The sequence below is a fragment of the Bombina bombina genome, chromosome 12 (genome assembly GCF_027579735.1).
Source record: "Bombina bombina isolate aBomBom1 chromosome 12, aBomBom1.pri, whole genome shotgun sequence".
In the NCBI taxonomy this organism is placed as follows: domain Eukaryota; kingdom Metazoa; phylum Chordata; class Amphibia; order Anura; family Bombinatoridae; genus Bombina; species Bombina bombina.
Window position 1 is genome coordinate 9,345,305 of NC_069510.1, and position 24,244 is coordinate 9,369,548.

Here is a 24,244-nt window from a genome sequence, read left to right on the forward strand (position 1 = left end):
CTGTGGCAATTCCCTACAAGGGTAAGATCTTGTTTATGCCAGCTGCTGTCTGTCTGCAATTCACATTCCAGGAGTGGACAATTGGGAAGCGGATTTTCTGAGTAGACAGACCTTTCACCCGTGGGAGTGGGAACTCCATCCGGAGGTGTTTTCCAACTTGATTCTCAAGTGAGGACAGCCGGAGCTGGATCTCATGGCATCTCGACAGAAAGGTCCTTCCTTATATGGCGTAAATATCTGTATTGGTGTGAATCCAGATGCTACTCTTGGAGTAGAGTTCGGATTCCTAGGATTTTGTCTTTTCTCCAGGAGGGGCTGGAGAAGGGATTATCTGCTAGTACCTTGAAGGGTCAGATTTCTGCCTTATCTATATTGTTGCATAAGCGTCTGGCGGAGGGGCCAGATGTGCAATCCTTCTGTCAGGCCTTGGTCAGAATCAGGCCTGTGTTCAAATCTGTTACTCCTCCCTGGAGTCTTAACCTTGTTCTTAGAGTTCTTCAGCAGGCTCCGTTTGAGCCTATGCATTCCTTAGATATTACGATGTTATCTTGGAAAGTTTTGTTTCTTGTTGCTATTTCTTCTGCTTGAAGAGTTTCTGAACTCTCGGCGTTGCAGTGGAAATCTCCTTACCTTGTTTTTCATTCGGATAAGGTAGTTTTGCGTACTAAGTTAGGTTTCCTTCCAAAAGTGGTTTTGGATAGGAATATTCACCAGGAAATTGTTGTTCCTTCTTTGTGTCTTAACCCTTCTTCTAATAAAGAGCGTTTACTGCTCAACCTAGATGTGGTAAGTGCATTGAAGTACTATTTGCAGGAGACTAAGGATTTTCGCTAGTCCTCCTCCTTGTTTGTTGTTTTTTCTGGGAAATGCAAGGGTCAGAAGGCTACGGCTACCTCTCTTTCTCTGTGGCTGAGAAGTATAATCTGTTTGGCCTATGAAACTGCTGGACAGCAGCCCCCTGAGAGAATCACGGCTCATTCCACGAGGGCTGTTTCCTCTTCCTGGGCATTCAAAAATGAAGATTCTATTAAACTGATTTGCAAGGCTGCAACTTGGTCCTCTCTATACATTTTTTCAAAATTCTATAAATTTGATACTTTTGCCTCGGCTGAGGCTTCTGTTTAGGTTGCCTGTCTTGTCCCTCCCTTATCATCTGTGTCCTCTAGCTTGGGTATTGATTCCAATAGTAATTAGAGATGATCCGTGGACTCATTAGAAAGAAAACAACATTTATGCTTAACTGATAAATTTATTTATTTCTTGACACAGTGAGTCCACGGCCCGCAATGTTTATTCAGACAGTCTTTTTGTTTTGTAAACATCAGGCACCTCTCCACCTTGTGCTGCTTCCATTCTCTTCTTTTCCTTCGGTCGAATGATTGGGGTTTAAGGGAAGGGAGGGGATACTTATCAGCTTTGCTGTGGTGCTCTTTGCCTTCTCCTGCTGGCCAGGAGTGATATTCCCAATAGTAAATAGAGATGATCTGTGGACTCACCGTGTCAAGAAATAAATAAATTTATCAGGTAAGCATAAATTTTCATTATATAAGCAAAGCCAATAATATCCCCATGGATATGGAGCCCAAACTGCAGCAAATATTAAACTAGTTTTTATTTCTTTTTTAAGATACGATGAGTCCACGGATTTCATCCTTACTTGTGGGATTACACCTCCTGGTCAGCAGGAGGAGGCAAAGAGCACCACAGCAGAGCTGTATAAATAGCTCCTCCCTTCCCTCCCACTCCAGTCATTCTCTTTGCCTGTGTTAGTTAGATAGGAGATGGCAAAGTGAGGTGTTAGTAAAGATTCTTCAATCAAGTGTTTATTATTTTTAAAGTAGTGCCAGTGAGTGCTACTTTGTTCTAGGGTGTAGCCTAGACCTGATCAGTCTCTACAGTAGAGCATTTGGTGGCTTTAAAGCAATAGGAACTGGTGGGACATAATTCTCACTGCGCCTCCTATACATATTTGCTGCCCTAATACAGATAGCCTAAGCACTTTTAACTCAGGCTGATCTTTGTTCACAGGGCTATGGGAGGGAGAGGACCTCTGAAAACCTGCTGGACTGCCATGCTGTCGCACAAAAGGTAAGTGCTGACTTTATTATTTCTGGGGACAATACATTTTCTCAAATGAAAGTGAGCACTACTTTTTGGCCAACACTTATAAGGGCATACGAGATGGACTCTTTATGTGATGGGCCGTGGTATGCAGCACTTGGGCTGTCTAAAGACATTGCTGGAGACAAACAGTGTTATTTTTATCCCGGTGGATGTAACATTATGTATGCAGACCGGGAGAGGGCTGACTTTTATTTTCTATAAACATTGCTACAATAAAAGGACAGAGATTGTGCTACCTGACATGCGGTAGCAGTCTTGTCTCCAATGTGTTTGTTTACTTATTTTCTCCCGGTGCCTGATCTATAAAATCCCAATGGCGACCGGGAGATTGAGCTCTGTGACGTCCACGGTGGGGGAGTCATGTTTGCGCCGTTTTTTAGGACTTATTTATTTGGTCTCAGGGTATAGTCAATCAAGGTGCCGAGAGATGGAGTCCTGTCATGCCCACGAGGGGCGGAGTTTCTTTTGACGCCATTGTTAGGCTCATTGAGTATGTCTCTGGGCACTGAGGGTGCCGGGAGATGGAGTCCGTTACACTCTTGAGGGGCGTCGCTGCGTCGCTATTGCACTCTACACCTCCATTACAATCCGGAGGGTAGAGTTTTTCATATACCTAGTGAGGTTTGTTGATCTGGAAGGTGCTGTTCGCACTGTGATACCCGGGGTCAGATTCTTGCAATATTAAAGTGTTTTGCATTATCTGATAGTAGTTGTAATCTATTATTATTATAATTATTATTATTATTATTATTATACTTTATTTATTAAGCGCCAACATATTCCGCAGCGCTGTCCATGGATACAATTCATTTAAATAAAACAATACAAGACTTGTAAGATACAGGACAAAATTTACAAACACATACAGGAGGGATTGAGGGGCCCTAGAAGGGTAGGAGGTTGAGAAACAGGAGGTGAGGACTGCAAGATTGAGAAGGATGTTAACACAGAGTTAGATGAGGGAAATATTAGGTAAGTGAAATTAATTTATTATTGAGTTGGGTGGTAGGCTTCTCTGAACAGAAAAGTCTTTAGAGAGCATTTAAAGGAAGACAGATTAGGGCAAAGCCTGACAGAACGAGGGAGAGTGTTCCAGAGGGTAGGTGCTGCACGACAGAAGTCCTGCAGTCTAGCATGAGAGGAGGTGATAGTTGCGGATGCAAGGAGCAGGTCATTGTTGGATCTTAGTGGACGGGCTGGAGTATACTTGTTTATTAGAGAGGATAGGTAGAGGGGAGCGGCGTTGGTGAGAGTTTTGTATGTAAGGGTGAGAATTTTGAATTTAATTCTGCTGTTAATGGGGAGCCAATGAAGGGACTCACAGAGAGGTGCAGCAGATACAGATCGACGGGAAAGGTGGATCAGCCTGGCAGAGGCATTTAGGATGGATTGAAGGGGGGAGAGGCGGGAAAGAGGAAGGACAGCGAGTAGGTTGTTGCAGTAGTCAAGTCGGGAGATAACAAGGGAGTGGATTATTTGCTTTGTGGTGTCAGCGCTCAGAAAAGGGCGAATTTTGGAAATATTGCGTAGATGATTGCGGCAGGATGTAGAAAGCGATTGGATATGGGGGATGAAGGATAGGTTTGAGTCAAGTGTGACTCCGAGGCAGCGGACTTGGGGCGATGGGGAAATGGTGATGCCGTCAACAGGGATAGAGAAGTCAGAAGTCGGCGTAGAGCTTGAGGGGGAGGATAAGAAGGAGCTCAGTCTTGGACATGTTAATCTTTAGGTGGTGAGAGGCCATCCAGGACGAAATACCAGATAAGCAGTTGCTGACATGAGAGAGGACAGAGGGAGAGAGAGCAGGGGTGGAGAGGTAGATCTGGGTGTCATCAGCATAGAGGTGATATTTGAAACCATAACTGTTAAGTTTACCCAGCGAAGAAGTATAGATGCAGAAGAGTAGAGGACCCAGAACAGATCCTTGAGGTACTCCAACAGACAGAGGCATAGGAGAGGAGGAGTCGCCGGCAAATGACACAGAAAAAGACCTGTGAGAAAGATAGGAGTGAATCCAGGAAAGAGCAGTGTCACAGAGGCCAAAAGAGCTAAGGGTCTGTAGGAGGAGGGGGTGGTCAACTGTGTCGAAGGCAGCTGAGAGGTCAAGTAAGATGAGTATAGAGTAGTGGCCAATATTTTTAGCAGAGGGAAGATCGTTTGTGACCTTGGTAAGGGCAGTCTCAGTTGAGTGTTTTGGGCGGAATCCGGATTGCAGTGGGTCAAGCAAGGAGTTGGTGGACAGGAAGTGGGTTAGGCGATTGTAAACTAGTTTCTTTCATGTAATTAACAAGAGTCCATGAGCTAGTGACGTATGGGATATACATTCCTACCAGGAGGGGCAAAGTTTCCCAAACCTTAAAATGCCTATAAATACACCCCTCACCACACCCACAAATCAGTTTTACAAACTTTGCCTCCAAGGGAGGTGGTGAAGTAAGTTTGTGCTAGATTCTACGTTGATATGCGCTCCGCAGCAAGTTGGAGCCCGGTTTTCCTCTCAGCGTGCAGTGAATGTCAGAGGGATGTGAGGAGAGTATTGCCTATTGAATGCAGTGATCTCCTTCTACGGGGTCTATTTCATAAGGTTCTCTGTTATCGGTCGTAGAGATTCATCTCTTACCTCCCTTTTCAGATCGACGATATACTCTTATATTTACCATTTCCTCTACTGATTCTCGTTTCAGTACTGGTTTGGCTTTCTACAAACATGTAGATGAGTGTCCTGGGGTAAGTAAATCTTATTTTTTGTGACACTCTAAGCTATGGTTGGGCACTTTATTTATAAAGTTCTAAATATATGTATTCAAACATTTATTTGCCTTGACTCAGAATGTTCAACTTTCCTTATTTCCAGACAGTCAGTTTCATATTTGGGATTATGCTTTAATTATCATATTTTTTCTTACCTCAAAAATTTGACTTTTTTCCCTGTGGGCTGTTAGGCTCGCGGGGGCTGAAAATGCTTCATTTTATTGCGTCATTCTTGGCGCGGACTTTTTTGGCGCAAAAATTCTTTTCCGTTTCCGGCGTCATACGTGTCGCCGGAAGTTGCGTCATTTTTGACGTTATTTTGCGCCAAAAATGTCGGCGTTCCGGATGTGGCGTCATTTTTGGCGCCAAAAGCATTTAGGCGCCAAATAATGTGGGCGTCTTATTTGGCGCCAAAAAATATGGGCGTCGCTTTTGTCTCCACATTATTTCAGTCTCATTTTTCATTTGCTTCTGGTTGCTAGAAGCTTGATGTTTGGCATTTTTTTCCCATTCCTGAAACTGTCTTATAAGGAATTTGATCTATTTTGCTTTATATGTTGTTTTTTCTCTTACATATTGCAAGATGTCTCACGTTGCATCTGAGCCAGAAGATACTACAGGAAAACCTCTGCCTGCTGGATCTACCAAAGCTAAGTGTATCTGCTGTAAACTTTTGGTAGCTATTCCTCCAGCTGTTGTTTGTATTAAATGTCATGACAAACTTGTTAATGCAGATAATATTTCCTTTAGTGATGTACCATTGCCTGTTGCAGTTCCCTCAACATCTAAGGTGCAGAATGTTCCTGATAACATAAGAGATTTTGTTTCTGAATCCATAAAGAAGGCTTTATCTGTTATTTCTCCTTCTAGTAAACGTAAAAAGTCTTTTAAATCTTCTCTCTCTACAGATGAATTTTTAAATGAACACCATCATTCTGATTCTTTGGACTCTTCTGGTTCAGAGGATTCTGTCTCAGAGATTGATGCTGATAAATCTTCATATTTATTTAAGATGGAATTTATTCGCTCTTTGCTTAAAGAAGTACTAATTGCTTTAGAAATAGAGGATTCTAGTCCTCTTGATACTAATTCTATACGTTTGGATAAGGTTTTTAAAGCTCCTGCGGTTATTCCAGAAGTCTTTCCTGTTCCTAATGCTATTTCTGCAGTAATTGCTAAGGAATGGGATAGATTGGGTAATTCATTTACTCCTTCTAAACGTTTTAAGCAATTATATCCTGTTCCGCCTGACAGGTTAGAATTTTGGGACAAAATCCCTAAAGTTGATGGGGCTATTTCTACCCTTGCTAAACGTACTACCATTCCTACATCAGATGGTACCTCGTTTAAGGACCCTTTAGATAGAAAAATTGAATCTTTTCTAAGAAAAGCTTATCTATGTTCAGGTAATCTTCTTAGACCTGCTATATCATTGGCTGATGTTGCTGCAGCTTCAACTTTTTGGTTGGAAACTCTAGCGCAACAAGTAACAAATCGTGATTCTCATGATATTATTATTCTTCTCCAGCATGCTAATAATTTCATCTGTGATGCCATTTTTGATATTATTAGAGTTGATGTTAGATTTATGTCTCTGGCTATCTTAGCCAGAAGAGCTTTATGGCTTAAGACTTGGAATGCTGATATGGCTTCTAAATCAACTCTACTTTCCATTTCTTTCCAGGGAAACAAATTATTTGGTTCTCAGTTGGATTCTATTATTTCAACTGTTACTGGTGGGAAAGGAACTTTTTTACCACAGGATAAAAAGTCTAAAGGTAAAAACAGGGCTAACAATCGTTTTCGTTCCTTTCGTTTCAACAAAGAACAAAAGCCTGATCCTTCGTCCTCAGGAGCAGTTTCAGTTTGGAAACCATCTCCAGTCTGGAATAAATCCAAGCCTGCTAGAAAGGCAAAGCCTGCTTCTAAGTTCACATGAAGGTACGGCCCTCATTCCAGTTCAGCTGGTAGGGGGCAGGTTACGTTTTTTCAAAGAAATTTGGATCAATTCTGTTCACAATCTTTGGATTCAGAACATTGTTTCAGAAGGGTACAGAATTGGTTTCAAGATGAGACCTCCTGCAAAGAGATTTTTTCTTTCCCATGTCCCAGTAAATCCAGTGAAAGCTCAAGCATTTCTGAATTGTGTTTCAGATCTAGAGTTGGCTGGAGTAATTATGCCAGTTCCAGTTCCGGAACAGGGGATGGGGTTTTATTCAAATCTCTTCATTGTACCAAAGAAGGAGAATTCCTTCAGACCAGTTCTGGATCTAAAATTATTGAATCGTTATGTAAGGATACCAACGTTCAAGATGGTAACTGTAAGGACTATATTGCCTTTTGTTCAGCAAGGGAATTATATGTCCACAATAGATTTACAGGATGCATATCTGCATATTCCGATTCATCCAGATCATTATCAGTTCCTGAGATTCTCTTTTCTAGACAAGCATTACCAATTTGTGGCTCTACCGTTTGGCCTTGCTACAGCTCCAAGAATTTTCACAAAGATTCTCGGTGCCCTTCTGTCTGTAATCAGAGAACAGGGTATTGTGGTATTTCCTTATTTGGACGATATCTTGGTACTTGCTCCGTCTTTACATTTAGCAGAGTTTCATACGAATCGACTTGTGTTGTTTCTTCAAGATCATGGTTGGAGGATCAATTTACCAAAAAGTTCTTTGATTCCTCAAACAAGGGTAACCTTTCTGGGTTTCCAGATAGATTCAGTGTCCATGACTTTGTCTTTAACAGACAAGAGACGTCTAAAATTGATTACAGCCTGTCGAAACCTTCAGTCTCAATCATTCCCTTCGGTAGCCTTATGCATGGAAATTCTAGGTCTTATGACTGCTGCATCGGACGCGATCCCCTTTGCTCGTTTTCACATGCGACCTCTTCAGCTCTGTATGCTGAACCAATGGTGCAGGGATTACACGAAGATATATCAATTAATATCTTTAAAACCGATTGTTCGGCACTCTCTAACGTGGTGGACAGATCACCATCGTTTAATTCAGGGGGCTTCTTTTGTTCTTCCGACCTGGACTGTAATTTCAACAGATGCAAGTCTCACAGGTTGGGGAGCTGTGTGGGGATCTCTGACGGCACAAGGAGTTTGGGAATCTCAGGAGGTGAGATTACCGATCAATATCTTGGAACTCCGTGCAGTTTTCAGAGCTCTTCAGTTTTGGCCTCTTCTGAAGAGAGAATCGTTCATTTGTTTTCAGACAGACAATGTCACAACTGTGGCATACATCAATCATCAAGGAGGGACTCACAGTCCTCTGGCTATGAAAGAAGTATCTCGAATTTTGGTTTGGGCGGAATCCAGCTCCTGTCTAATCTCTGCGGTTCATATCCCAGGTGTAGACAATTGGGAAGCGGATTATCTCAGTCGCCAAACGTTGCATCCGGGCGAATGGTGTCTTCACCCAGAGGTATTTCTTCAGATTGTTCAAATGTGGGGGCTCCCAGAGATAGATCTGATGGCCTCTCATCTAAACAAGAAACTTCCCAGGTATCTGTCCAGATCCCGGGATCCTCAGGCGGAGGCAGTGGATGCATTATCACTTCCTTGGAAGTATCATCCTGCCTATATCTTTCCGCCTCTAGTTCTTCTTCCAAGAGTAATCTCCAAGATTCTGAGGGAATGCTCGTTTGTTCTGCTAATAGCTCCGGCATGGCCTCACAGGTTTTGGTATGCGGATCTTGTCCGGATGGCATCTTGCCAACCATGGACTCTTCCGTTAAGACCAGACCTTCTGTCTCAAAGTCCTTTTTTCCATCCGGATCTGAAATCCTTAAATTTAAAGGTATGGAGATTGAACGCTTGATTCTTGGTCATAGAGGTTTCTCTGACTCCGTGATTAATACTATGTTACAGGCTCGTAAATCTGTATCTCGAGAGATATATTATAGAGTCTGGAAGACTTATATTTCTTGGTGTCTTTCTCATCATTTTTCTTGGCATTCTTTTAGAATACCGAGAATTTTACAGTTTCTTCAGGATGGTTTAGATAAGGGTTTGTCCGCGAGTTCTTTGAAAGGACAAATCTCCGCTCTTTCTGTTCTTTTTCACAGAAAGATTGCTATTCTTCCTGATATTCATTGTTTTGTACAAGCTTTGGTTCGTATAAAACCTGTCATTAAGTCAATTTCTCCTCCATGGAGTTTGAATTTGGTTTTGGGAGCTCTTCAAGCTCCTCCGTTTGAACCTATGCATTCATTGGACATTAAATTACTTTCTTGGAAAGTTTTGTTCCTTTTGGCCATCTCTTCTGCTAGAAGAGTTTCTGAATTATCTGCTCTTTCGTGTGAGTCTCCTTTTCTGATTTTTCATCAGGATAAGGCGGTGTTGCGAACTTCTTTTGAATTTTTACCTAAAGTTGTGAATTCCAACAACATTAGTAGAGAAATTGTGGTTCCTTCATTATGTCCTAATCCTAAGAATTCTAAGGAGAAATCATTGCATTCTTTGGATGTTGTTAGAGCTTTGAAATATTATGTTGAAGCTACGAAATCTTTTCGTAAGACTTCTAGTCTATTTGTTATCTTTTCCGGTTCTAGGAAAGGCCAGAAAGCTTCTGCCATTTCTTTGGCATCTTGGTTGAAATCTTTAATTCATCTTGCCTATGTTGAGTCGGGTAAAATTCCGCCTCAAAGAATTACAGCTCATTCTACTAGGTCAGTTTCTACTTCCTGGGCGTTTAGGAATGAAGCTTCGGTTGACCAGATCTGCAAAGCAGCAACTTGGTCCTCTTTGCATACTTTTACTAAATTCTACCATTTTGATGTATTTTCTTCTTCTGAAGCAGTTTTTGGTAGAAAAGTTCTTCAGGCAGCGGTTTCAGTTTGAATCTTCTGCTTATGTTTTTTGTTAAACTTTATTTTGGGTGTGGATTATTTTCAGCAGGAATTGGCTGTCTTTATTTTATCCCTCCCTCTCTAGTGACTCTTGTGTGGAAAGATCCACATCTTGGGTAGTCATTATCCCATACGTCACTAGCTCATGGACTCTTGTTAATTACATGAAAGAAAACATAATTTATGTAAGAACTTACCTGATAAATTCATTTCTTTCATATTAACAAGAGTCCATGAGGCCCACCCTTTTTTGTGGTGGTTATGATTTTTTTGTATAAAGCACAATTATTCCAATTCCTTATTTTATATGCTTCGCACTTTTTTTCTTATCACCCCACTTCTTGGCTATTCGTTAAACTGATTTGTGGGTGTGGTGAGGGGTGTATTTATAGGCATTTTAAGGTTTGGGAAACTTTGCCCCTCCTGGTAGGAATGTATATCCCATACGTCACTAGCTCATGGACTCTTGTTAATATGAAAGAAATGAATTTATCAGGTAAGTTCTTACATAAATTATGTTTTTTCAAGGAGTTTTGATGTTAGTGGAAGCAGTGATATGGGGCGGTAGCTTTCAGGAGAATTAGGGTTGAGGGAGGGTTTTTTGAGTATGGGAGTGACTTTTGCGTGTTTGAAAGAAGATGGGAATGATCCGGTAGAGAGAGATAGGTTGAAGATGTGGGTAAGAGCAGGAGTGAGGGTAAAAGAGGGAGGGAATTAGATGGGAAGGGATAGGGTCGAGTGGGCAGGTAGTGAGGCGTGAGGAAGATAGTAAGGAAGAAACTTCATTCTCAGTGGTTGGATGGAAGTTACAGAGGGTGGCAGAGGGAGTAATTGGGCCTGTTGTTGGAGTATTGCAGGTTGGTGTTGGGATGTTGCTTCGGATAGTACGTGTTTTGTTTAAAAAGTAGTCTGCCAGGTCTTGAGCACTAAAGACAGGCGGGGGTGGTGGAGCAGGTGGGTAGAGGAGAGAGTTAAAGGTGGAGAAGAGTCGTTTAGGGTTTGAGGAAAGAGTAGATATGAGAGAAGAGAAGTAAGTTTGTTTGGCTAAGTGAAGGGCGGAAGTGTATGAACGAAGAATAAACTTATAGTGTATGAAATCGGGTTCAGAGTGATCTGGGCAAATGTGGGCTTTCTATTTGTTATGCTAATCCTGCACACGTAACGAAAGCACTCACACAAATCATAAGGGTGACAGTTTGTAATTTTCAGTGACAAGCACTCACAAAAATGATGTGGTTTTTAACATTTAAAGAGACAGTAACGTTTTCTTTTATCTGTTATTTTTTAAGATGATTCCTGTTATTTAGTTCAAATTCATCCTTTCTAATTTAGGATAGAACAGAAGCCCATAAAATGTAAAGTTATTTTTCCATTTAAAGTGACAGTAACATCTTTTTATGTGTTAATTTTTATTGTATATACTCCTTCTAAAAGTGATGGCTATGAGGAGTCTAGTGACATCGGTCAATCCATGTTGCAAATTTTTCCTATAGTGTCCAAAATTGTTTTGTGATCCACAGGCAGTGCTCTGAGGTGCATAGCAATGTCTATTATCAGTTATATTGCTAGTCTTACTGGATTGTTTGTGTTCAACAGAAATAAGATGTTATTTTAAAATTTAAAGAGACAGTAATACCTTTTTTCTGTGTAAATTTTATTTTAAGAATTGCGGCTGTTGATTTGTTTATTCATCCTTTGTAACGCTGGATGGTACTAGACACTCAATTATGAGTTACTTTAAATTAATGAGGCAGTAAAGTTTTGTTCTGTGTATGTAATAAATGACTTTCTGCTATTTATTGTTTAATTAATCCCTTGTGACTGAGGATGAAACAAACGCACACAAGAATAGTTATTTTTCAGATTAAAGGAACAGTATCGTTACCTATGTGAAAGATTATTGAAGTCGGTTCAAAATGTATTTTTCTTTTTTGAACCTACTTCCTCCACGGCGATTGCTGTTTCAGAGTCTGTTAATTGTGACCACAATTCTCCTATATTTTCTGTCGACATTTTTTGACCCGCATGCAGTGTTTTGTGTTTTCTTCACATTCCACTCGGGGGTTATGGCGCATTCCATATTTTTCCATGAAGTAAAAGTATTGCTAGAGGAATGCTATTCTAAGGGTTCCTTCAGGTTACGGAGAATTTCAGTTTCAGATGGAATTGGTTCCTTAGACATTCCTTATTCTTACAAGACTAGCTAAGGATGGGTTTACAATGACAACCATCTGTATACTTTGGCATAGTGTTTTTGATCCATTGTCTGATGTTATTAGTCAGTAGCCTCCTTGGATAAGATCCAGGACTGACTAAAAGCTTTAACATTGGCTATTTTCTTTATTTTAATTTCTTCCCTTCCAGTTTTCAATAAGTGGCTCTGTTGCAGCTCTTGGAACTTGTGGTTAGAGTCTTGTTTATATGTCCTAAATTTAGGTTTGGAAATTCCATTGCCAGGAGCAGACATGGTCGGGACCTGGCTTGACCAATTTTTAAAAAAAGAAAAAAATAATCATAAAAAATAAAAAGAGAACAAAAGAACACATAGCCTGCTGTTGAGTAAGTGACAGCATGGGATTGGATCTTGTAGGGGGCTGACTTTTTGTTCAAATTTTGGTTCAAGCTAAGAATGTCTGCCTCTCAAAGGCAGTTTCTGCTTTCAAGATTGTCTGAATATCAGACAAAAGGGGAGTCGTCCTTTCACTGTGTAGGAGACTTCTCAGACCTGGGACCTGAACCTGGGGTTACCGATCGGGTTGTGGTTCTCGAAAAAGGGGAATTTTTCAGACCATTTTTTTAAGAATGTTCTGTCCTTCAAGATAGAAACTTTTACTTGGTTCCATTTCCCCTTGATCCTAGAGTGTCAATTTATGTCAACGGTGGATTAAGGGTTGAGTGCCTTCATGTGCCGTTCACAAGAATCGTCTCAAGTTCTAGGGTTTGTCTTCTGGGCAAACACTTTCTGTTTGTGGTCCTTCCTTTTGGTCTTGCCACAGTTCCGAGTTCTTAGGGGGCTCTGGGATCGTTGTTTACGATTCTTTAGTTATGGGGCATTGCAATGGCGCCATATCTGGCTAATATCCTAGTCCAGGCGTCATCCTTATAACAAGCAAGATTTACTCGGCCATGGGGTTATACATCCATGAGCTCAAAGGGTGGAAGGGAACTTAGTTCCTTAGTCCCAGACACAAGGGTAGTTTTCTTGGGAATCATGTCGGATTCCATATCATTGAAGATTTTTTCTGACTGAGGTCAGGAAATCAAGGTCTATCAAGACTGGTCTAGTTCTTCAGTCCACTTCTCGGCCTTCAGTGGTTCAGTTCATAAAGGTATTCGGGCTGTTGGTTATGGCATTGAACATTAGCCGGATAGATGGCTCAGCATGCTAAGGCACTGTGGCTGAGCTTTGTATCAACCTGTGGGTTGCAGGTTCATTCCTTTGTAAGGTCCACTCAACCTTTTCATCCTTCTAAGGTTGATAAAATTAGCAGCGCCTTGTGTCACTTACAATTTCGTTTGTTCGTTCCACCTCAGACCTATACAGTTGAGCATACTCAGGTAATGGAACGGAGACTATGAAAGCTTGTCTCCTCAAATATCTTTGGATCAGGAGACAGGGGACTCTTTTCTATGGTGATTGTCTATGGATCATCTATTCCAACGAACATGATTTAGCAGAGTGTGGTCACGAGCGGAGTCTGTTCTTTTTATAGTCTTCCTGCAACTGACAGTGAGCTTTAAGGCTCTTCTGGTCTGGCCTCAGTTGGTTTTGACCCGGTTTCATTCTTGTTTTCTGTCGGTGATCCATATCCCAGGGGTGGACACTTGGGAATTGGAGTTTCTGAGTAGACAGATTTTTCTATCGGGAGAGTGGGAACTCCATCTGGGAGTATTCCTCAACCTGATTTTCAAATGGGGTCGGCTGGTGTTGGATCTCATGGCATTTTGTCAGACTGCCTGGCTTTTTGGATACGGGTCCAGGTCTAGGGGACCCAGTCTGAACTGATAACTGCTTTGGCAGTTCTTTTGTCCTTTAACTTAGAATATATTTTCCCCCCGTTTGCGTTTCTTTGCCGGGTGATTGTTCAACTCAACTAGGAGAAGGCATCAGTAATCCTCCTCGCTTCTGCGTGGTTTCATAGGATGTGGTATGCCGATCCGATGTACATGTCATATCTGTAACCTTGGATAATAAGGTGATATGCTTCTGTTGAGGAAGGACCTTTTCATCAGGGTCCCTTCCTTTACCCAAGTCTAGTTTTTCTGAAGCTGATTGCTTGGAGCTTGGATACTTGATCCTATTCAAGCAGGGTGTTTAAGCATGGTTTCTTTGATTCGGTCATAGATACCTTAATTCAGGCGTGTTAGCCTGTATCTAGAAAGATTTACCATAAGATGAGGCATACATATCTTTATTGGTTTGAATCCAAGGGATGCTCTTGGAGTAGGGTTAGGATTTCCAGGATTTTGGCTTTTCTCCAAGAAGGTTTGGAGACGGGTTATCAGCAAGTTCTTTAAAGGGACAGATTTCTGCTTTATCTATTCTGTTATGCAAGCGTCTGACAGATGTTTCAGATGTGCAATCTTTTTGTCAGGCTCTGACTAAGAATCAGACCAGTTTTTTATTCTAATTGCTCCTCCTTGGAGTTTTAATTTGATTGTTAGAATTCTTCAAGGGGTTCCATTTGAACCTATGCATTCCATAGATGATATGTTATTATCTTGGAAAGTTTTATTTCTAGTTGCTATTTCTTCTGCTCGAAGGCATTACTATATGATTCTCTTTATCTTATTTTCCAATCGGATAAGGTGGTGTTACCTACCAATCCTGGTTTTCTTTCTAAAAGTTGTTTTTTAGCAAGAATATTAATCAGGAGATTGTTGTTCCTTCCTTGTGTCCTAATCCTTCTTTTAAGAAGGAACGTCTGTTGCATAATTTTGACGTAGTCAGTGCTTAATAAAGCTACTTACAAGCAACTAAGGATTTTTGACATTGTTTTTTTTTTCTTTGTTATTTTTTCAGAGACACGTAGGGGTAAGATAGCTATGGCTTTCTCTCTTTCTTTTTGGCTGAAGAGTAGCTTCCGTTTTGCATATGAGAGTGCTGGACAGCAGCCTCCTGATCGAATTACGGTTCCTTCCACTAGGGCTGTTACTCCTCATGGGCATTCAAAAATGATGCTTTTGTTGAACTGCTTTGCAAGGCTGCAACTTGGTCTTCTCTTCACACTTTTTCTGAATTTTTCAAATTTGATACTTTTGCCATCGGCTGAGGTTGCTTTTGGGAGAAAGGTTCTTCAAGCAGTGGTGCCTTTTGTTTAGGTTCCCTGTCTTGTCCCTCCCTTTTCATCCGTGTACTATAGCTTTGGTATTGTATCCCACAAGTAAGGATGAAATCCGTGGACTCATCGTATCTTAAAAAAGAAAAGAAAATTTATGCTTACCTGATAAATGTATTTCTTTTTGGATACGATGAGTCCACGGCCCGCCCTGTTCTTATGAGACAGGTTATTAAATTTTTGTTAAACTTCAGACACCTCTGCACCTTGGCTTTTTCCTTTCTCTTCCTAACTTCGGTCGAATGACTGGAGTGGGAGGGAAGGGAGGAGCTATTTATACAGCTCTGCTGTGGTGCTCTTTGCCTCCTCCTGCTGACCAGGAGGCGTAATCCCACAAGTAAGACTCATCGTGGACTCATCGTATCCAAAAATAAATACATTTATCAGGTAAGCATAAATTTTCTTTTTATCAAGTGCAAGTATTGCGAAAGATTTTAACTTCTTAGCTTTATCAAGACGCATTTTGACGACCAGCTACTCTTTACCTTTACAAATACTTAATAAATAATTCAAAATAAGGAAATGTTTCATAAAAGCATTGTGATTTAAGTTTATCTGATGCAGCACAAAGTTAGTTAAAATTTTCAGCTTGCCCAGGAATTAGGAACACAAAATAAAGGTAAATTAGAATTATTATTTTTTTTATTTATTTATGTTGTTTGCTTCTGTATTTTAACGGTTTGTGTTTATGACAAAATCTGGTTTTCTGCTAAAGTATTTTATACCAATATCAATAGAAAGGAGAGTGCAAATGATATAATATTATACCTCGTTTTATTGCATTCAACAAAGTTACTGACACATTTTATATTTCTTCTTCTCTATAGTTAGCAACAAAATTGCCAAGTCACTGTCCCTCAGTTTAAAGAACTTGTACAGTTTGGAAGTGAAGCTGCCCTCAACGTCTACACCAGCAAATCTCCAGAGCAACACCACTACAACCCGCATCCTTAATGGAAATAACATCGGCGAGTCCTACCTAAATCTTCTGAACTTGAGCAATGGTAACATCAACAAACACACAGAGACTTCAGGTGCGAAAGATGACAATGACAGAAAAGCTGAGGGTTCGGAGGTCATTGAGGTCATTGCAGAAACATTGAACCTGACCAAGACTGAAGATCATAAAGATGAGCAGACAAAGTAAGTTTATTTTCATAAAATTCCTTCTGTGAGGGCTTCTCACAAAGTTCATCACTTTTTATTTTATTGTCTGTGTAGTCTCCAAGTAACGTGTTAAATAGACTTTGTAAATGAGTATGTGCTGCTGCATGCCCTTACCTAAAGAGAATGTGTTGCTGCATGCCCTTACCTAAAGAGAATGTGTTGCTGCATGCCCTTACCTAAAGAGAATGTGTTGCTGCATGCCCTTACCTAAAGAGAATGTGCTGCTGCATGCCCTTGCCTAATGAGAATGTGCTGCTGCATGCCCCTACCTAAAGAGAATGTGCTGCTGCATGCCCCTACCTAAAGAGAATGTGCTACAGCATGCCCCTACCTAAAGAGAATGTGCTGATGCATGCACTTACCTAAAGAGAATGTGCTGCTGCATGCCCTTGCCTAATGAGAATGTGCTGCTGCATGCCCCTACCTAAAGAGAATGTGCTACAGCATGCCCCTACCTAAAGAGAATGTGCTGATGCATGCACTTACCTAAAGAGAATGTGCTGCTGCATGCCCTTGCCTAATGAGAATGTGCTGCTGCATGCCCCTACCTAAAGAGAATGTGCTGCTGCATGCCCTTACCTAAAGAGAATGTGCTGCTGCATGCCCTTACCTAAAGAGAATGTGCTGCTGCATGCCCTTACCAAAAGAGAATGTGCTGCTGCATGCCCTTGCCTAATGAGAATGTGCTGCTGCATGCCCCTACCTAAAGAGAATGTGCTGCTGCATGCCCTTACCTAATGAGAGTGTGCTGCTGCATGCCTTTGCCTAATGAGAATGTGCTGCTGCATGCCCCTACCTAAATAGAATGTGCTACTGCATGCCCTTACCTAAAGAGAATGTGCTGCTGCATGCCCTTGCCTAATGAGAATGTGCTGCTGCATGCCCCTACCTAAAGAGAATGTGCTGCTGCATGCCCTTACCTAAAGAGAATGTGCTGCTGCATGCCCTTACCTAAAGACAATGTGCTGCTGCATGCCCTTACCTAAAAAGAATGTGCTGCTGCATGCCTCTACCTAGAGGCAATGTGCTGCTGCATGCCCTTACCTAAAGAAAATGTGCTGCTGCATGCCCCTACCTAAAGAGATGTGCTGCTGCATGACCCTACCTAAAAAGAATGTGCTGCTGCATTCCCTTACCTAAAGAGAATGTGCTGCTGCATGCCCCTACCTAAAGAGAATGTGCTGCTGCATGCCCTTACCTAAAGAGAATGTGCTGCTGCATGCCCTTACCAAAAGACAACGTGCTGCTGCATGCCCTTACCTAAACAGAATGTACTGCTGCATGCCCCTACCTAAAGAGAATGTGCTGCTGCATGCCCCTACCTAAAGAGAATGTGCTGCTGCATGCCCCTACCTAAAGAGAATGTGCTGCTGCATGCCCCTACCTAAAGAGAATGTGCTGCTGCATGCCCCTACCTAAAGAGAATGTGTCGCTGCATGCCCTTACCTAAAGAGAATGTTCTGCTGCATGCCCCTACCTAAAGAGAATATGCTGCTGCATGCCCTTACCTAAAGAGAATATGCTGCTGCATGCCCTTACCTAAAGAGAATGTGCTGCTGCATGCCCTTACCTAAAGAGAATGTGCTGCTGCATGCCCTTACCTAAAGAAAATGTGCTGCGGCATGCCCTTACCTAAAGAGAATGTGCTGCTGCATGCCCCTACCTAAAGAGAATGTGCTGCTGCATGCCCTTACCTAAAGAGAATGTGCTGCTGCATGCCCTTACCTAAAGAAAATGTGCTGCGGCATGCCCTTACCTAAAGAGAATGTGCTGCTGCATGCCCCTACCTAAAGAGAATGTGCTGCTGCATGCCCTTACCTAAAGAGAATGTGTTGCTGCTTGCCCTTACCTAAAGAGAATGTGCTGCTGCATGCCCCTACCTAAAGAGAATGTGCTGCTGCATGCCCTTACCTAAAGAGAATGTGCTGCTGCATGCCCCTACCTAAAGAGAATGTGCTGCTGCATGCCCTTACCTAAAGAGAATGTGCTGCTGCATGCCCTTACTTAAAGAGAATGTGCTGATGCATGCCCCTACCTAAAGAGAATGTGCTGATGCATGCCCCTACCTAAAGAGAATGTGCTGCTGCATGCCCCTACCTAAAGAGAATGTGCTGCTGCATGCCCCTACCTAAAGAGAATGCGCTGCTGCATGACACCCTAAAGATAATGTGCTGCTGCATGCCCCTACCTAAAGATAATGTGCTGCTGCATGCCCCTACCTAAAGAGAATGTGCTGCTGCATGCCCCTACCTAAAGAGAATGTGCTGCTGCATGCCCTTACCTAAAGACAGTCCAAAAATAATAGTATAGCTGCACCACCAATTGTATTAAAACATCATGTTTTTATTTAGCCACTTTAAAACAGACAACGTTTCGGACCCATGTCCTTATTCATGGGTCCGAAACGTTGTCTGTTTTAAAGTGGCTAAATAAAAACATGATGTTTTAATACAATTGGTGGTGCAGCTATACTATTATTTTTGGACTGTTTTCTTGGAACCTTGGTGCAGGTCCAATAGTTGGCACACCTGCAAACAAGTTTTGCTACACCCTTGGTGCTTGGGCAATTTCTGACTTTTCTACAGTTTTATTACCTAAAGACAATGTGCTGCTACATGCCAATACCTAAAGAGAATGTGCTGCTGCATGCCCTTACCTAAAGAGAATGTGCTGCTGCATGCCCTTACCTAAAGATAATGTGCTGATGCATGCCCCTACCTAAAGAGAAGGTGCTGCTGCATGCCCTTACCTAAAGAGAATGTGCTGCTGCATGCCCTTACCTAAAGAGAATGTGCTGCTGCATGCCCTTACCTAAAGAGAATGTGATGCTGCATGCCCTTACCTAAAGAGAATGTGCTGATGCATGCCCTTACCTAAAGAGAATGTGCTGCTGCATGCCCTTACCTAAAGAGAATGTGCTGATGCATGCCCTTACCTAAAGAGAATGTGCTGCTGCATGCCCTTACCTAAAGAGAATGTGCTGCTGCATGCCCTTACCTAAAGAGAATGTGCTGCGTCATGCCCTTACCTAAAGAGAATGTGCTGCTGCATGCCCTTACCTAAAGAGAATGTGCTGCTACATGCCCTTACCTAAAGAGAATGTGCTAATGCATGCCCTTACCTAAAGAGAATGTGCTGCTGCATGCCCTTACCTAAAGAGAATGTGCTGCTGCATTCCCTTACCTAAAGAGAATGTGCTGCGGCATGCCCTTACCTAAAGAGAATGTGCTGCTGCATGCCCTTACCTAAAGAGAATGTGCTGCGTCATGCCCTTACCTAAAGAGAATGTGCTGCGGCATGCCCTTACCTAAAGAGAATGTGCTGCTGCATGCCCTTACCTAAAGAGAATGTGCTGATGCATGCCCTTACCTAAAGAGAATGTGCTGCGTCATGCCCTTACCTAAAGAGAAGGTGCTGCGTCATGCCCTTACCTAAAGAGAATGTGCTGCTGCATGCCCTTACCTAAAGAGAATGTGCTGCTGCATGCCCTTACCTAAAGAGAATGTGCTGCTGCATGCCCTTACCTAAAGAGAATGTGCTGCTGCATGCCCTTACCTAAAAAGAATGTGCTAATGCATGCCCTTACCTAAAGAGAATGTGCTGCTGCATGCCCTTACCTAAAGAGAATGTGCTGCTGCATTCCCTTACCTAAAGAGAATGTGCTGCTGCATGCCCTTACCTAAAGAGAATGTGCTGCGGCATGCCCTTACCTAAAGAGAATGTGCTGCGGCATGCCCTTACCTAAAGAGAATGTGCTGCGGCATGCCCTTACCTAAAGAGAATGTGCTGCTGCATGCCCTTACCTAAAGAGAATGTGCTGCTGCATGCCCTTACCTAAAGAGAATGTGCTGCGGCATGCCCTTACCTAAAGAGAATGTGCTGCGGCATGCCCTTACCTAAAGAGAATGTGCTGATGCATGCCCTTACCTAAAGAGAATGTGCTGCTGCATGCCCTTACCTAAAGAGAATGTGCTGATGCATGCCCTTACCTAAAGAGAATGTGCTGCAGCATGCCCTTACCTAAAGAGAATGTGCTGCGGCATGCCCTTACCTAAAGAGAATGTGCTGCGGCATGCCCTTACCTAAAGAGAATGTGCTGCTGCATGCCCTTACCTAAAGAGAATGTGCTGCGTCATGCCCTTACCTAAAGAGAATGTGCTGCTGCATGCCCTTACCTAAAGAGAATGTGCTGCTGCATGCCCTTACCTAAAGAGAATGTGCTGCGTCATGCCCTTACCTAAAGAGAATGTGCTGCGTCATGCCCTTACCTAAAGAGAATGTGCTGCTGCATGCCCTTACCTAAAGAGAATGTGCTGATGCATGCCCTTACCTAAAGAGAATGTGCTGCGTCATGCCCTTACCTAAAGAGAATGTGCTGCGTCATGCCCTTACCTAAAGAGAATGTGCTGCTGCATGCCCTTACCTAAAGAGAATGTGCTGCTGCATGCCCTTACCTAAAGAGAATGTGCTGCTGCATGCCCCTACCTAAAGAGAAGGTGCTGCTGCATGCCCTTACCTAAAGAGAATGTGCTGCTGCATGCCCTTACCTAAAGAGAATGTGCTGCTGCATGCCCTTACCTAAAGAGAATGTGCTGCGTCATGCCCTTACCTAAAGATAATGTGCTGCGTCATGCCCTTACCTAAAGAGAATGTGCTGCTGCATGCCCTTACCTAAAGAGAATGTGCTGCTGCATGCCCTTACCTAAAGAGAATGTGCTGCGGCATGCCCTTACCTAAAGAGAATGTGCTGCTGCATGCCCTTACCTAAAGAGAATGTGCTGCGGCATGACCTTACCTAAAGAGAATGTGCTGCGGCATGCCCTTACCTAAAGAGAATGTGCTGCGGCATGCCCTTACCTAAAGAGAATGTGCTGCTGCATTCCCTTACCTAAAGAGAATGTGCTGCTGCATGCCCTTACCTAAAGAGAATGTGCTGCGGCATGCCCTTACCTAAAGAGAATGTGCTGCTGCATTCCCTTACCTAAAGAGAATGTGCTGCTGCATGCCCTTACCTAAAGAGAATGTGCTGCGGCATGCCCTTACCTAAAGAGAATGTGCTGCTGCATTCCCTTACCTAAAGAGAATGTGCTGCTGCATGCCCTTACCTAAAGAGAATGTGCTGCTGCATGCCCTTACCTAAAGAGAATGTGCTGCGGCATGCCCTTACCTAAAGAGAATGTGCTGCTGCATGCCCTTACCTAAAGAGAATGTGCTGCTACATTCCCTTACCTAAAGAGAATGTGCTGCTGCATGCCCCTACCTAAAGAGAATGTGCTGCTGCATGCCCTTACCTAAAGAGAATGTGCTGCTGCATGCCCTTACCTAAAGAGAATGTGCTGATGCATGCCCTTACCTAAAGAGAATGTGCTGATGCATGCCCTTACCTAAAGAGAATGTGCTGCTGCATGCCCTTACCTAAAGAGAATGTGCTGCGGCATGCCTTTACCTAAAGAGAATGTGCTGCTGCATTCCCTTACCTAAAGAGAATGTGCTGCTGCATGCCCTTACCTAAAGAGAATGTGCTGATGCATGCCCTTACCTAAAGAGAATGTGCTGCTGCATGCCCTTACCTAAAGAGAATGTGCTGCGGCATGCTGTGTATTACTGAAGACATTGAAGAGCAGTAGAGTTCTGTGCTCAAATAATGAGAGGGCACCAAGTAGTCTGTAAATAGGCATAAGTGAGACTCACATTATTTGGTACTTTGTGAAACACACTTAGTTGCGCATATTTCATTTTACATCTTTGGTGCAGCTTGATACTCTCATCTATTTTTCAGTATTTTCTTTGATGTAAAATCTTGATACGATTCACAATAAATGTATTTGCCTTCTTTGTTTTTGTGTCCTTTAAGGATAATTCCCTCAATTCCAAAACTGATACCACCACCTCCTATCACCAGGAAAAGGTCATCCAAGATACTGCCCACCCAAGTAACAGAATCCATTTCATCTGAATGCACGACCCTTACAACTCCCACTAGCGTCAACCTTACTAGCTTTACCACCATCACTTCCTGTTCCATTACCCCCAGCGAGTTTGATCCAGAGGAAAAAAGTCCGTCCTTCAGAAACTCTTACTTCCCTTGCTTTGAAAATAAAGATCTTTCCCCAATAAAGGAGATGGCGCAGTTATCATTTCATCAGGAATCCGTTGAAGAGAATAGATTCTTTCATTCCATGACGAGCAGTTATGACAATTTGGAGGACACGCCAACAATTTTGGCTGATACGTCCCTCTGCAATGGTTTGGCGAAGCAGTTAGGCCCTGAAAACACTTTACCCTTTTCTACAGCAAACGACACCTGTTTGCATATTAGCTTTTCTGATGATGATTTCTCTCATTTGGGCCCCGAGGACCACTTGGGAGTACAGAAGCAGTGGCGCCTAATTAAAAATGGAAACTGAAAGATTACGTGGCAAGCTTTTCAGTGTCCATTCATAGAGCTCTTTTTTTTCAGTTAGGAACATTATTTAAGGATTACCATTTCTTAAGGAATGTTATGCACAGGTCTGAATTACTCCAAAATGGGAGACGTTTTTTTAGAATTAAACACAAGTATGCCTTTCATTTAGACTGTGAAGTGTCTCTTTAAAAGATGTTCCACAAGAACAATATTGTTGTCTATTATTTAACACTAAATCAAGAGATGTTCTGACCTGAAGAAAAGACTTTCAGGAAGTAAAAATATACTTCTAAACACTAAAGTCTGCATATGATAAATACGGTTTTATGTCAAATTGACACACCGCGAATGTGCACCTAAATACTTTTTGTTACGAGCAATCTAACCCATTTAAGTTATTTTTATGAGGCATGGTTGCCCGTTTGATGGATTCCAAGAGAACGTAAAAATTCCCCAGTGCTGTTGAGTGCTCCTCGGTACAAATAGCATAACAGGAGATTTATCGCTCAGCAAAACACTGGCGGCCAGTACGCCTGGTCATATATTCTTTATAGAACAAATGATATGAATTAGATCATTTCTGTCTGGCATCTATATGTTTATTTTTTAAATAATCTGTACCAATCGCAGTTCTATTAAGCTGTATATTTACTCAGCATTCAAATCATTAAACACTGGAAATTATAAATGTATTTGCAAAAAGATTGTGTTCAGAAATGAAAAGTAGCCTAAAAATATAGGACTTTTAGCTTAAAGGGGTAATGGTTAAACTAATCTAATGTATATGTGTTCACAGCTAAATGTAATTGTGCCCTGATCAGAGGGAAAACAAAATATGATCATTTTATCATGAAGCAATCATATTTGTGCTAACGATTTGTCTATTATAACACTAGAATATTCACTGATCTCCCGTGTTATCTATTAACCTTGTAGTGGCTGGTTCATAAGTGACATATGAGTAGGGTTAAAAGGTTTGTAAGGGTTGGTTTCCGTAGAAACGAGTGAGCGAGTCAGAACAAAATATTAATCCTAATATACAGAAAAGGCGTTAAAGCAATACATACAGAATTTGTTTAGAAGCTATATCTTTTTATTAATGTTAGCAGCAAACTTATATTTCCATATTTAATTATTTTTACCAGCATTCCTGTACTAACGAGGTTAAAGGGACATAAAACACAACATATTTTTTTTCATGATTTAGATAGAACATACAAGTATAAACAACTTTCCAATTTGCTTCCATTAGCAAATGTTCTTTGTTTTTTGTTATCCTTTGTTAAAAAGTAGGGAGTGTGCACGTGTCTGCAGCAGTTCTGCAACACTGTTATACATTAACAAGAGCACTAGATGGCAGCACTATTTCCTGTCATTAAATGCTTCGGGCATGTACATGCTACGTACCTAGGTAACTTTTCAACAATGAACAACATGAGAAATAAGCAAATCTGATAATAGAAGTAAATTAGAAAGGTTTTTTTTTAATTGCATTCTCTAGCTAAATAATTAAAGAAAAAAATTGGGTTTCACGTCCCTTTAAATGTTACTGTGAATTCAACATTAGCAATTTCATTCTATAAAATGATTA

General features: G+C 41.8%; 1 protein-coding gene across 1 annotated transcript in view; it reads left to right on the forward strand.

The window, feature by feature from the left end:
- Positions 1 to 23,557, forward strand: part of LOC128642826 (carboxyl-terminal PDZ ligand of neuronal nitric oxide synthase protein) — a 345,855-nt gene extending 322,298 nt beyond the window's left edge. Inside the window, exons 10-11 of the mRNA XM_053695663.1 lie at positions 15,908 to 16,223; positions 22,102 to 23,557. Coding sequence (XP_053551638.1) covers positions 15,908 to 16,223; positions 22,102 to 22,654 — 869 coding nt within the window. The 3' untranslated portion in view covers positions 22,655 to 23,557. The remainder of the gene's footprint in view (positions 1 to 15,907; positions 16,224 to 22,101) is intronic.
- Positions 23,558 to 24,244: the final 687 nt, after the last annotated feature.